General features: G+C 40.5%; 1 protein-coding gene across 1 annotated transcript; it reads left to right on the plus strand.

Moving 5' to 3' along the window:
* The first annotated feature begins 10,052 nt into the window (after nucleotides 1–10,052).
* On the plus strand, nucleotides 10,053–13,267 carry lsm6 (LSM6 homolog, U6 small nuclear RNA and mRNA degradation associated). Its single transcript, XM_030095210.1, has 4 exons — nucleotides 10,053–10,096; nucleotides 10,460–10,560; nucleotides 10,643–10,756; nucleotides 13,073–13,267. Exons 2-4 carry the CDS (start codon nucleotides 10,467–10,469, stop codon nucleotides 13,105–13,107), a joined length of 243 nt encoding a protein of 80 aa, XP_029951070.1. The 5' UTR covers nucleotides 10,053–10,096; nucleotides 10,460–10,466; the 3' UTR covers nucleotides 13,108–13,267.
* The last annotated feature ends 1,284 nt before the right edge of the window (nucleotides 13,268–14,551 follow it).

The raw sequence follows: 14,551 nt of genomic DNA on the forward strand, positions 1-14,551 counted from the left end.
AATTAAAACATATTTTTTCCCCACGAGATTAATTAAGATATTAATATTATTAAGGTATTAATATTGAATTTTAATGAAATGACTGTGAACTTGACCAAACGTCTTTAAACTGTTTGTCCCTGCATGAATTAATTTTATTTCTCGACAAATATTGTACATGAATAAGTAGCTGAATTCATTCATGACTCATGACTCATTTAGGGGTACAGGTGGGAAGGCATCTTGTTGTTTGCTAACCTCCAACCTTTAAATAGAGTACAAAGAGTGCTATGGCAGTCTGTTGGAGCAGGGAGAAGGAGCGAGGAAGGAGGGAGGGAACGGGAGAGAAAGAAAAAGAGAGAGATAGTTGTTGCGTCTTCACACAAACATGGTCTGTTCTCCCACTCTGCCATTCTGCCACCTGGACCGAGCTATGTGGGAGACTGCGCCACACAGTGATGAACGACACCAAACAGAACAATTTCTGTTCACACTGAGGGTCATGTGGAGTAAGACGGGTTGACACAGCATCTGTGTCATATCACAGGTTCCTCTTTGGTGACACCTGCATTTTGTCAATGTCACCCGCTCAGCCGTTTAGGTTAACTGTCAGGTCCGCGAGGAAGTGGCCTTCAGAGGCCGTGCGAGGAGCAAAGACCTCAGACAGTTAGACATAAAGAGACATAGATAAGGCACGTGGCAATTTATCCATGCCAGTCCTTGTACTGTAGCTCCAACATGGGATCTCGTCTGTTAGATTGGCGCATTGTGAAAAGAGGTTCTCAGTGTCTGGGCACTTGCCAGCTGACATTCCACGGAGACAAATTGAGAGAGAGGCTCCGGCAGATTTATCGGGCCATTGGCTCGCCTCAGGAATTCTCTTGTAACATGGCACTCCTGTGAAAGGGATAAAGAAATTAGTGTAAAACAGCCCCCCACGCCCCCCTCTCCCACAGCACCCGTTTAGATATCTCGCACTAGCTTGTAAACCCCCGAACACACACACACTCAAGCGCGTGCACACACACACGGGCATGCTTCCTTTTTTTATAGAAATGGATGGATGCAAGATGGATGGGTCTGAGTTTCAGCCCTCTTATTTCTATGAATATTCAAGAGGGTGGGCAAAAGAACATTGCTGTATTCTGGCTGTTGAGTCACAGGTCCTCAGTGGCAGGAAGCACTGCTGGTCAAATGACAGAGAGAGAGAGAGGGAGAGGGAGAGGGAGACATGGAGGAGAGAGAGATATGCGTGTGTGTGGGATTTGAAAGGAACTGCTTCTGGCTGTCTTGGATATTTATTCCTTTCTAAAGCAATGAGGTGTTTGGAGAAACAGGCCAGCTATGTTCTTAATGCTACAGTGAGAGCTGAATATTCTTCTGCACTTGCCTTGCTATGGTTTGTAGAGGGGGTGGGGGGACACAAAAACATGTCCTCACCTTTTACTTCTTGTGGATCAATATGGAGATTTGATTGACTTTTCAAAAACGGATGGAAAAAAACACAAAGAATGACCTTCTTTTTAAATATCCCTACAACCACAGATCTTAAATATCATTAAAAAAAATAAGGATTAATCATTAATTAGTTACATAAGCATCACTGTTAGAAAATCGCTGCCTGCCTTTGCATACAATAGAGCCCTAATGCCATCCCCCATATCATTTGTCAGCATCTAGAGGTTATCTGCCAAGTTGATGAACAGAGAGATTGGCTATGAAACACAAGGTGTGACAGTATGGCAATATGTTATAGTATGCAGGCAGAGCTCATCAGGAAAGAGAGGACGGCAGCTTTGTTCCAAATGTCACGATGCATATTTATGGGTGCACTGGAGTGGCTCCTTGTATAAGCACCATTCACCATCTATCAAGCAAAACCACTACAGTGTCCCTTTGACAACTTGGTAGGATGGAGTTGTGTGACAAAGTGATCAAACTGGGCAATCTGTTCAGGGCTTGAGCCAAATTTCCTTGTAAAATTGATTGTCTTTTAGGCAATGTAGCATATTGATCTCAACAAAACGTAAGTATTAGTCATTGGAAACATAATTATGTTCATGATGTGATGGGTTTTGGTAAATTTAATCACTCAGGCTTGTTATGTAGTTGAGTGTCGTTTATTTCAGGGATCGCACAAAATCATTTCATCCCTTTCGGTGGTAGAGAAAGCTGTGTGTGGAGCTTCAAAACGCATTCCCTATTCTCCTTAGATTGAGATATTAAAGGGAGGCAGGGGGGGGATAAGGTGACATGGGAAAGTGTCAAACAGAAAGACAGACAGACAACCAGATACAAGCACAGCCCACAGCATAAGCTCCACTGAGCTCTCTTCCCACTAAGGAGGCTCTCAGGAGAGTTGTGTGCTGGCTGGCTGCACCCGGGCTGCACAGCGCAGGATGGGCAGCCTGACTGTCTGGCTGCAGTGCCACTCCTTGGGGAAAGAACATGGCTCCAGGGCTGTAGCTGATTTGAGATGGTCTCAGGACTAACCCCTGAGGGACGCCGACCAGGCTGAATTGCTTCTATGAACCGCTCTTTTCAGACATTTGCAAGCAGTGGAGCTTGGTGACTGTGGGGAGATGGAACAAGAGGAGAGCTTTCATCTTGACTACGAGCAGCTCAGTGGATTTCCTCCAAATTACAGGGAGTGATTACATCCCACCTACTCTGCCTCGCGCCCACCCCCTTCACTCAGCATGGGGCCCTTGGGCCAGCCAACCACTGTCAACTCTCAGTGCTCACGGCTGAGTCATTAAGTGCAAGGAGAACGATGTGTCACTGACATGGAAAAAATTAGGAGCAAACTCCAAAAAGTACAGGGATGTTGCTCAATGCAATGTTACCAAAGCCTAAAGAAATGATTCCTCACCTGTTGCCTGCTGCTGTATATGGAGGGGATTCAGAAATCTTACACGTAAAGACACCTGTTTTGATCGATGTCTTTGCTGCTGTACAGTTAAATTACCAGAGGGCACACACAGAGTCACCGGAGATTTGAACAGGACAGCGATTTAAAATAACCCCCGGTGCCTCAAAAGCTACACATACAAGCATCAAACCATGCATCCGGGGTTTCCTGCCCCCTTTTTGGAGGAAGAAAGGTTTCCCATCACTTCCAAGCTATTACCTCCATGCAGTTAGGGATTACACAGAGGCAAGAAGAGGGATACTCTGTCTACCAATCTGTTTTTTTTTATTTGAAAACTCCCCCAAGCTTTTCCATTATCTTCTCCATATCAAGCTTGACCTGAAGAGAAAACCTGGCTTCAGCGGGGTCAATGCAGTCTAGACTTTCCTCTCATCCTGCACCACCAACCCCCACCTCTACCACCCGTCCTGAATATTGCTTTAGGATGCGCGAGGGATGTGCCCCCTCCTTCTTATTCCCACTCACCTCAAGCCCCTGCCAGCTTTGGTCCAGTCCCCCATTTCCCACCTACAATAGCATCTCCCGTCACCATAATCTTTCTATTTCACTGGCCCGTCCCTCGGGGTTAAGGGGTCTAGAGATGGAGACAGGATTTGTCTGTCAATTGACAGCACTGCTGTTATGCTTTCCGGCTGACCACTCTGCCCACATGGTCAGAGCCTTTTTTTCCTTCTTCATCAAAAATGACTTACCATTTGTACAGGCATCAGTTTTTTTTTAAAAAGAGGTTTTTCTTTTTTTATTATATGATCTAATTGATCCGATGCCCGAATAAAGATTTAGACTGGAAAAAACATGAATCAGTCTTTTAGAACTGACAAATTACTACAATTGATCTTGAACACATTTAATCAGTACGACATCTGATTCTCACAAAGTTGCTGAAAAAACCATCTTGACGGATATAGGATCACTATAATTCATTAAGTCTCCTGCTCCTGGGATTAATTACACATTTTTGAGCCATTTTTGAGTCTGGTTTGGGTTGTTTGTTTTCCCATTTTTTATTTCATGGAGTTGTTTTGGTGGGGGATTTTTTTAAACAATATATCATACTGAAAAAAGAATTAGTGGAATGTAAAACATTTTTTTTTTGCATTAAAACAATATCTTCATCCTTTCCAACAAATCACATCCTGATTATTTGATTGAAAGAAACCATAAACCACTGAAATGTTACCTTCAAATCTTTTTGACATATTTGAGCTGTTTTGATGACATTTTTTTTCTACATCTAAAGATTTTTTTTCACAAAGTACCTGGACAAGTCATAAACTTTCACTATGTGCTGTTATGTTTCCTGTCACTGTCAAGTTATATGTTGGAAATGCCGACAGTCAGCCATCACTTTACTTGAAAAATGGAACAAAGAAATACAAAGAAAAACAAAGCATTCTAATGCCTATGTATTTGTCTGGTCTCTTTGGCTGACGAATATATATATATATATATATATAAAAAAAAAACCTTGGCATTTTAGACGTGCACTCCTACGCACTTTACTTGAAATATTGTATAGGCAGCAGAATGTGTGCCCACCGCTGACATACAAACCTTTGCAAAATTGGATGCAATGTTAACAATAATTTCAGAACACTGTGTACAATTAACCCCTATTTCAGCTGACTTATTATATATCATTGGGTGGATTTTCTACCACTTACGGATAGAGCGCAATCATCACAGGGCCAATGGATGGCATGATTTGTCTGAGAGACTGCGGTTGGAGTTCAATTTTCCTATTGACAGCCATGCTGCTAAGCTGCACATTAACACATCTGCATCAAATGCCAGCAAGGACGCAGCCTTGGTCATAAGTTTAGATTTTGTTTTAACCACAAACTTTATGACCTAGAAGAAAATCATCACATTATTATTACATCATTGGTTTTATTGTATTAAGCAAGCAAATTATGGGTAGTTACAATGGTGTTTTCAGGGACAGAAGTGCATAATGAGCGTGCCACATTTCAAATCGCAAAAAGCCACTTTCTATTACAACTAAGGCCATGTATTATGATAACAAAGGACAAGTAAATGTAAGTGCACAAAAGGTCATTTTTTGAAGGCCACATAGATAAACTGTTTTTTTTTTTCTTTCTTTCCCAAAATTTTCTTCAAAGCACGCTACGACAAAGGGAACAGGGGACAAGAGGAAAAAAAACCCTTCATTGAATATTCATTAACCTGTGCCTAGGTGTATACATGGCTCTTAACCACTCTTGTTTATGACTTAAGGACTTGTAGTACTGACCTTAGTTTAACACAGCAGCAGATACCAAATTAACCTCTAGCCTCCGCAGGGCTAGCCATGCCCTGCTAACAAGCAACCTGTCTAGACACACAAGAAGTACTTTATGATTCCACCTCTCACAATCCCTCTCTCTCTCTCTCTCTCTCTCTCTCTCTGTGCCCCCCCACCCCATCCCCCCGCTCACTTTTCTCACAACCTCTCTGTCTCTGTTAACACGTACCAGCACATCCTCCCGCCCTCTATCCTCTTCTATCTTTCACCTCAACCATTTCGTCCCTATTTCCCCCCCTACACCATTTTTCATGTACCTCCCAAGCTGTGCAGTGTTTGGGTCATGCACCCAACAACCACAGTTTTATCAGATGGTAGACTTTTTTCTTATCCTTCACAATACTGCCGACCCTCAGGACATTGTAAAAAAAAAACTGAGAAGATCGGAGACTTTTTGGATTACAAATGCTCAAAAATATACATACAATAGTAAAATTATGAGACTACTTTCAAATATAGTTTAGTATTCTTCTAACAAAATAGGATTTCACCATTAATTAGATGTTTAAGATTAAAAGTCTATCTATCTGAAGCGCCAGCTCCAACCAAATTGGCAATGTCTAATATGCAAGTAAAGGATTTTGTAAAAAAAAAAAATCTTTTTAAATGAAAACATGCTGATTATTACCATTAAAAAGCATTAACTGTACACATAAAAATATATTTTTATTTGCTGATGGCACCATCATAGTAGGACTGACAACCAACAACACTGAAACAGGCAAGATCGATGTTCATCACTTGACAAGGTGGTGTTACAAAAATTCCCTGGATGTTACACTGTGAAAAACCGATGACATGATACTAGACTTCAGAAGATTGAAGCTGATTGAACACTCAATGCTTCAATTTCCTTGGTGTCGACATCTCGGCTGACCTCATCTCCAAACATCTCCCATCAGCTGAAGGAGGACCAGCCGATACTGCAAGTCCTGAGGATGAAGTATCCTCGCTTCCCTCATCCTGCTAATTTAATTCTACAGGCCACAGAGAGCCTCATGACCTCCTGCTGCACTGTGTGGTTCTCCAGCTGCACCGTGCAGAGCAAAAAGAGGACCTGCCGGTGGTGAAGGTGGCAGAGCACATCATAAAGAGACTGCTCCCTCCCCTCAGACACTTACACCGACCAGCTGGATCTTAAAGGACTCCACTCAGCCTGGATGTAACCTTCTGGATGGAGAAACAGGATCTTTAACCCACATTAACTTCTACTCAGCAGTTGAGGTGCAATAAACCCACAATACTTCAGTTCTGTTCTGCTTTCCAGTATTTATATATTCTTCATATAATTTTATTTTCATTCATTTTGCACTCCCAGCTGGAGCTCCTTAATGTTTCCTCGTCACCTCCTGATAGGCTTTCTATTCTGATTCAATGCAATCGGTGTCTAATGGAGACATAATTTACAGATATCAATCATTTTCAATCAGTGTTTGCAATTTAAAAAAAGTGTACTCATTAATTTAGGTTTTTTTGGGGGAGGGGGTCAGAAAATGTAAATCAATCAAGTGAAAATGCTTTGTTGTGTTTTGTTCAACTGTATGTTTTGGTGATGATCACGTTTTTCCTTTTTTTTTTAAAGCTAAGCATCATCATAGTGCCGCTGCACATCTGGTCAGCAGCTCCACTGTCCACCCACAGCCAGGTCTTATCAACCCTGTGAGGCTTGAAAAGACTCATCAAAGTTGCACTGAATTAAAAACAAAAAAAAAAAAACAAACAAAACACACACACACACACACACACACACACACACACACACACACACAAGCGCAGTCTCGTATTTCTATCCTTGTGGGGACCTTCCATTGACTCCCATTTATGTCTAGCCCCTAACCCTGACCCTTACCCTAACCCTAACCCACACCACAACAAAGCCTAACCCTAAAGAAATGTTTTTGCACTTTTACTTTTTTCAGTAACAACAACATGGTCAAGAAAACACTGTTTGTCCTTATTAGGACCGGAAAAAGGTCCCCACAAGGCACGTCGTTTCACGTTTTGCTATCCTTGTGGGGACATTTGGCCCCAACAAGGATAGAAATACGAGAACACACACACACACACACACACACACACACACACACACACACACACACACACACCACATGATATCATGAGTAGAAGTCACAGAGGAATGGAGGGGTATGGAAAATGTAATAACCGCCCACTGTAATGGGAGAAATCTTTAAACTGTGTCCCAACAATGTGTAACTTCAAATAAAATTACATGAAATGCATATTTTTCACACACCTCATGTTGGCTTGTTCCACAGGCACAATGAAAAGTATGACCAAGCTACCATTATGCATTGTTGAGAAGAAGAAATCAGACACTAAGTATTTGTCAGTCATCGTGCCATTTATACCACAAAGTGTGTTTACAGATAAGTCACACTGATATGTTTCCTCTGGTGAGCCAAACAGGCAAAAAAATCATGAATGAAGTCTATTAAGCTCTAAAAATCATCAGAGCTGACTCAATTCTAACAATTTTAGTTAGTTTTAGTTTGGTTTTAATACCAGAATCGTGACACGTGTGCCAAAATGCTTGAATTGATTTATTACTAATTTATGGTGGAAAGCAATGCTTCTATTAAACAGGAAAAGAATAAAGGTAAACCAACTTTTTTTCATTGTCCTCTGGGTACTCTGGTTTCTTCCTGCAGTCAGAAATGATACATGTGAGGTTAATTGGTGAGTTCAATGTTGCCTGTAGGTGTGAATGTCAGCGTGTGTGGTTTTCTGTCTCTCTGTGTTTGTCCTGTGATAGACTGGTGGCCGATATATTTTACAGTAGAGCCAAACACACTTCATCATGTTGTGTCAGTTAGATGATTTTACATTAAACAAAAACAAAACAAAACAACAACAAAAAAACCCAGTCTTTTACGTACGAGCAAATATTTGGTCTTTTTTTTTTGTTTGTTTTTACATTTTACTACTTTCAATGCAAAAATTATTTTATTGACTGAGCTGACAAGTAGTATGTTTTTTAGTGTTTCCTTAAATATTCTTATTTCTAATTAATTTACAAGAAAAATCAATAATGCTCCATAAAAAACTAGAACAGAACAAGTCCCGTGATGAACTGACCTGACCTGTCCAGGATGTACACTGCTCCAGTGCCCCATGACCCTGAACAGGATAAAGAGATGGAGAAGATGGATGGATGGAAAATATAACAATTCAATTTACTCAACTATACAACTAACTACATACACAATTTCACATTTTCACATAAAGTACTGAAAAATAGCAATATTTCATAAGAAAACTGGAAAATGAAGTGCACAAAAGTAAATTCTTTAGAGTTATCTGATATAAACTCTCTCATTAAACCAGGGTCCCATATCTTGTGGAGCACATCACTTCATAAAAACTGTGAATAGTTTGCCTGTTGCCATGTTACACTTTGAAGAAAAAAGTCTGTTTAACTTTTTTGTGTCATTAAAAGATACTTTCCTGTTGATGTAATGTATTGATTCTTTTATAAAATACAAATACTCAATGCACGTGATCCAATCTCAGAATGAACAGTTTGATCAACAATTTGTTTATACTGTCAGATCTATTTATTTGTTTATTTTTTGAGCCGCGATTAGAGCACGTCTGTTTATCGGTACAGAGGACGCCATCGTTTTCCTGCTCAATCACATAAAGGCCCACCTTGACAGACCGGCCGTCCCTGTGAGTCATGTTCTTTGACTTCTCCAGTGCCTTCAACACCATCAGGTCGGCTTTGCTAGGTGAGAAGTAGATGACAACGCAGGTGGACGAACCCCTCGTGTCCTGGATTGTTGACTACCTGACAGGCAGGCAGACACGTGCGCCTGCAGGACTGTGTGTCAGGAAGTGGCCAGAAACACCGGGGCCCATCAGGGGATTCTTTCTCTTCAACCTCTACCCCACAGACCTCAGCTGCTGCACTGAGACCTGTCATCTCCAGACACTCTGATGACTGCAGTAGTTTGATGCATCCACAGTGGTGATGAGCGGCTGTGGAGAACATTGTCACTTGATTTGAGCAGAACTACCTGCAGCTCTACGTGACAAAAAATGTCATTGGTTTATGCTAATACCAGTCACTGCTTAGCCCAGTACATAATATTATTCAACATTGCTTATTAAACTTTATCCCTAAGTATTGCTACTTTAACTTGCATGCTGTTTATTTTGTGCTCTTTCAGTGTGAGGATAATAATGGTGATTTCAAGTCTAATTTCAACAATGCTCTACATCATTCATCATTTACATGTGCATCTGGTGAATCTACAGTGAATCTACAAAGACACAACATTTTCTCAAAGCTATCTGGAACTGGGTAATGTTATGTTTGATTTTATTATTCAAACAACTTGTAAATATCTGGAAATGATTTGACATTTACAAACATTCATACATCTGTGTGAAAATGCAAAACATCTGAAGTGACTCTCCACATCATACAAACTAGTTTGAGCTATTAGGTAATAGGGTTAAGTTCTCCCTCTCCTTTGTTAATGTATACAGATAAAAAATACATAAAAAAATTGGTGGTTCCACAAAATCAAAATGTTTTGCATTGAAGCTACTCATATTTTATTGCACAAGATATCAAAATATCTTCACAGTAAGTTTTAGTTTTCTCAGAACTTCGTGGTGCTTAATTGCTGCATCATTTTACAAGAAGTGAGTTGACTTACAGTTTAATTTGCTCCTGAAGCTTGGTAATTACCTCCGGCCCTGTTCTGGCCCGCATGCTGCATGTTTGACACCCACGTCCTAATCAAACCATCACATAACAGCTGCGCGTTTCAGCTTTGTGTCCTCACCGGGGTCCCGTAGACGGCTCCAGCGTGATTGGTCAGTTCGCCGTACATGCTAAACACGAACGTCTGGTAAGCGAGTTGCTAACACGCACGTTCAACTATTTTTATTTTCATTATGATGTTTCAGTGCTACGAAAGTTATATATTACATTGAGAGTGAGGATAGTGCCCCTCTCTCACCATAAAGTGCATAGTGTACTTCTTTAAATGACAGTTTGCGGATTAGCTTACTAAAACAGCTAGCGGCTAACTGTTAGCTACATTAGCGCTCAACGAAAATAAACCCGACGAGTTTCAGCTGCTGTTTTTCATTTCAAATAACTTCTCTGCGTAAAATATGAGACGAATGGCGTTTCACGTGTCTAGTAAGGATGCATCAGGTTATCACATCGTCCTAAAATGTCTAAAATTGTTCACTTTCATCGGTTTCAGATTGAAGATGAGCCTCAGGAAACAAACCCCGAGCGACTTTCTGAAGCAGATCATCGGGAGACCGGTGGTGGTCAAGCTAAACTCGGGGGTGGATTACAGAGGTAAATCTGCTGGTTTCTCTCAACACGTTTCAGCTTGCTATGTTTAATAGGGACCCACGTATTGACGTGTTTGTGTGTGCAGGTGTGCTCGCCTGTCTGGACGGGTACATGAACATCGCCATCGAGCAGACAGAGGAGTATGTCAATGGGCAGCTGAAAAACAAGTATGGAGATGCTTTCCTCAGAGGGAACAATGGTAAGATTAAAAAGTATAGTTTAAACCGGTGCTGTAAAGGTTTATTTGTAGTTGGTTAGGTCATATCAATGTGTAAAGTCGTGACAGAGAGTGATGTGCATTTTCCAAAGCCTCAAAGGGACCCTCAAATGTTCGTTGACCTAACCAAACATTTAGATATTCAAGGATACTTTAAGACTAATAAAACTTTATAAGCCTTGGTGTGTATGAAAATCATAAGTCTGAATGAATTGACAGGTATACTTGTACACTTATCAAATCCATTAACAATGATACTGCAGATCAGCTATTTTCATAAATTCATCAGTTGCTGCAGCTCCAGCTTGAAGACTTCTTGGGGGAAAGGGGGGGGGGGGGGGGGGCACAACTGACTTTATCCTGCTTCCATAATTAATTACAATGGCTTCATTTCAGTTTTATTTTTATAACTCAAAATGCAGTGGTCATTTCAAGGCATTTTTACTGAGAAAAACTTACAATTCCACATAAGACTGCAAAGATGATTGTGCAAATTTAAAACGGGAAGGAACCTACAGAAACACGCTCGCAGGTGGAGACTTTCTGGAGTTAGGAGAAAAAACAACAAGCTCCCAGGCTGATTATCATTAATCTCCTCGCTTCAGTTGTCCTAACCGAACAGAATGAACATTAACCCGTGCTCATGTCTCTGAATGCTTGAGGTATTTCTTTGGGAGTTGCTGCTCAGGATTACATGTCATGTTTTCTACTGGTGAATGCTGTTCAGTGTCTGTAATGTTGAAGCTGTAAAAGTTTCCACATTGGAGCAGGGTATTAATGATTGATGGAAAACATTGAGAGGTGGCACTACTAGAATATTATACTGGACCACAAATTCTAACGTCCCTTTTGTCCCAGAATATAGGATGTTCTAGAATATTTGAAAGCTGCTAGTTGAGGATGAATTCTTTTCATGAAAACAGCCACAGTTAAACAGAAACTATGGGAAATGTTCAATCTGGTTACTCAGTTACTGTACGAAGGCTTGTGTGAATCTACAGTTTTCGTTTAGTTTAATAAATGACTTTACCATTAAATATGTGGGATAGTCTTAACAGTGACAACTTTTAAAAGGACACAGACGACACTCTGGCTTTTTGGAAGAAAGCAAGAGTGTAAACTAAAAACTCTGAAAACACTAAGAGCCCCTTTTTAATTTCACTTATTTCTTCTTAAACATATTAGGGGTTTTCCGTGGCAAAAATTAATGCTGCCAAAGTGAAGGTGATAAAGTGTTAATGTAATTAGTGTTGCATGGTGAGAAGATATTTTCTGCATGTAAAGGATTAAACACGCACACCAAATTTATAGAAAGCAAAGAATTCTTCTTTGCAAATGTTGGTGGATATTTGCCAGTTTCTTGTAAACACTCACATGCAGTTACATTTAAAAACTCTCCATATTAGTCAGTGCAAGCAGAACAACTAGAAGTGGTTGTTCATAGTAATGTGTAATAAACTTGTGCCGCTCTTTGAATGGAAGTACTCGTGACTGTCAGTTCAGTCCAAGGATCCTTTGAACAGTTTAATCTTCTCTGTGTTCACCACAACGATCAGACATGAGCGTTTTGTGAACTGTCTTTACCCTTTTGTCTGCATTTTCCAGACATGTACTGTATCTACTGTATGATTCAATGTTCAGTCTGAGTCATGCCTACCAGTGGAGTTTCAGTCTGATAAAAGAGCTTCGAGTTCCCAGACAGGCATTTTTCTTTTTTAGTCAAAATAGAACACATTGATGAATGTGGATTTTAAAGAAAAGCATACCAAACGGTTTACCTGTCTGCGCTTCAACATAGCCTGTGGTCAAACACATCTTCTCAGGACAAAACAATCCTGTAGTTTATCTTTATCATGACCCAGGTGGGAGAAGCGTGCTTCACTGGGTCAGCGTCTACCACAGGATTTGTCTGTGGTCGGTCATTGGAAGTGAAGGGCGAGGTGACTGCAAATAGTATTGAGAATCGGGAGTAGTTTGGGGAAAGAACATTGTATTCAACTCTTGGTTTCAGATGAGCGCACCAGTGCAGCAGACTTATTCTTTCAGGGATTATCTATATTGGGATGGTCTCCTCAAATAAAATTTGTGCCTGGAGCGACTCTGTATGAGTGATGTGTGAGGTGAAGCAACAGCCACTGAACATTCAACTTTTAACATGTTATTTGATGCTGCATTCATTTCCATGAAGCTTTTGTTTGGCGTTTTGATATTTGTAGAAAGTTAAGAACTTTCATGCATGATTATATTCTTAACCACAGGAAATAAAACAGCCTCACTTTTCTTCTCTTCTCCTTACAGTTCTGTACATCAGCACCCAGAAGAGGAAAGTTTAGAGAGGAGTATCATCTGTTTTCACGTATTGTTTTGATTAAAGTTTAGTGGACAACTCTCTGACATGTTTGGTTCTATGAAAAAAAAAAAAAAAAACTAAAATCCTGAAAAAATGTTTTTGTAAAAGTGGCATTTACGCGAATGAAGCTGTAATTGTTCATTTCCTTCTACCATTTGATATTGGCACAACAGGAAAAACATTAAGCTCTGTATGTTGTGTTGATATGCGAAGTGCAGAATAACCCAAACAGGAAAATAAATGTGATTTTTTTTTTTAATACTTGTAGCATTCATTGTGACATTACCAGTAATCTTTAAATATTTTACTGTCATGACTACAGCTAGTCACCTGCATGTCCTCCTTCACTGTCTCCGTGCACCACCTCTTCTCATTTTTCTCAGCAACCTAATCCACTGCATGACCCCCCCCCCCCCCCAACACACACACACAGAGCCAAAATCTCTCCCACATCCACAACCAAACCATCTCCACCTCGTCACTCTCACCTTCCCAACAAACTCCTTCTCATGTGCTCGCTCTTGATCTTGTCCATTCTGCTCACACCCAGTGGAAACGTCCACATCCTCGGCTCTGCCACCTCAAGTTCAGCCTCCTGCCTTTTGGTCAGTGCCACCGTCTCTAAGCCACACAACATTGCTGGTCTTGACCTTCCCCTGCAACCCAGCTGGGACCCCTCGCTCACAGATCGCACCTGACAATCATTTCCATCCAGTCCTCCCCGTCTGTTGTCTCTTCTTCACCTCTTCACAGTGTGGAACGGCTGACCTCCAGTACATTACACAGTGCAATGATTGGGCAAAACAATTGTTAGAATTGAGTTCTTGAATAATTTGTCAGGCTTTAGGGGTAAAATTAAAATAGACTTTTTTTTTTCTTTTTTTTTTTAAACAAAGTCAGTCACTCACAGTTTATCCCCGGAGCCAGCAAGGCTGTTTCAATCTAGCACAGTTTTCCCACAAGGCTACAGAAGGATTAGTATGCAATATTGTAATTTCTCTGTCCTAATGTTCAAATTTTGTAATTGATCTTGATGTAACTGGCCTGCAGAAACACATTACCAAATGGCTCATGTACAAATGTGCTCACCATGACATGTAATCTAACAATCGGCTGTTTTGTAATTTGAAAAAAGTGTTCCACATAAAAACAATTCCAACAAAAACACCCCTTTTCATCCTCATTAAAGTTTTATCTCAACCTTTTTATTTTTTTTTACAAGTACAAAATAATGTTTAGGTGTTCATTGCAAAGTAACTTGTTGATAGCTTTATTATTGCCTTATGGACATACTCAAAATCTACCTGCGAGGCAATTGTTCTGACTCACTGGCCATCCAAACATACATTACTGAGCAATGGTGACTGCAGGACTAATCTCTGAATGGTGCCACCTGCAGGGCACATCAGGGTGCATTTACATGTATG

This window comes from Salarias fasciatus, chromosome 6 (assembly GCF_902148845.1).
Source record: "Salarias fasciatus chromosome 6, fSalaFa1.1, whole genome shotgun sequence".
NCBI classification, from domain to species: domain Eukaryota; kingdom Metazoa; phylum Chordata; class Actinopteri; order Blenniiformes; family Blenniidae; genus Salarias; species Salarias fasciatus.

Bases quoted from the DNA above. Each gene is read 5' to 3' on its own strand.
- lsm6 (XM_030095210.1), top strand. From the start codon at position 10,467: ATGAGCCTCAGGAAACAAACCCCGAGCGACTTTCTGAAGCAGATCATC. The intron at 10,561-10,642 runs GTAAATCTGCTG...TTGTGTGTGCAG, and splicing joins CTCGGGGGTGGATTACAGAG to GTGTGCTCGCCTGTCTGGAC. The intron at 10,757-13,072 runs GTAAGATTAAAA...TTCTCCTTACAG, and splicing joins TTTCCTCAGAGGGAACAATG to TTCTGTACATCAGCACCCAG.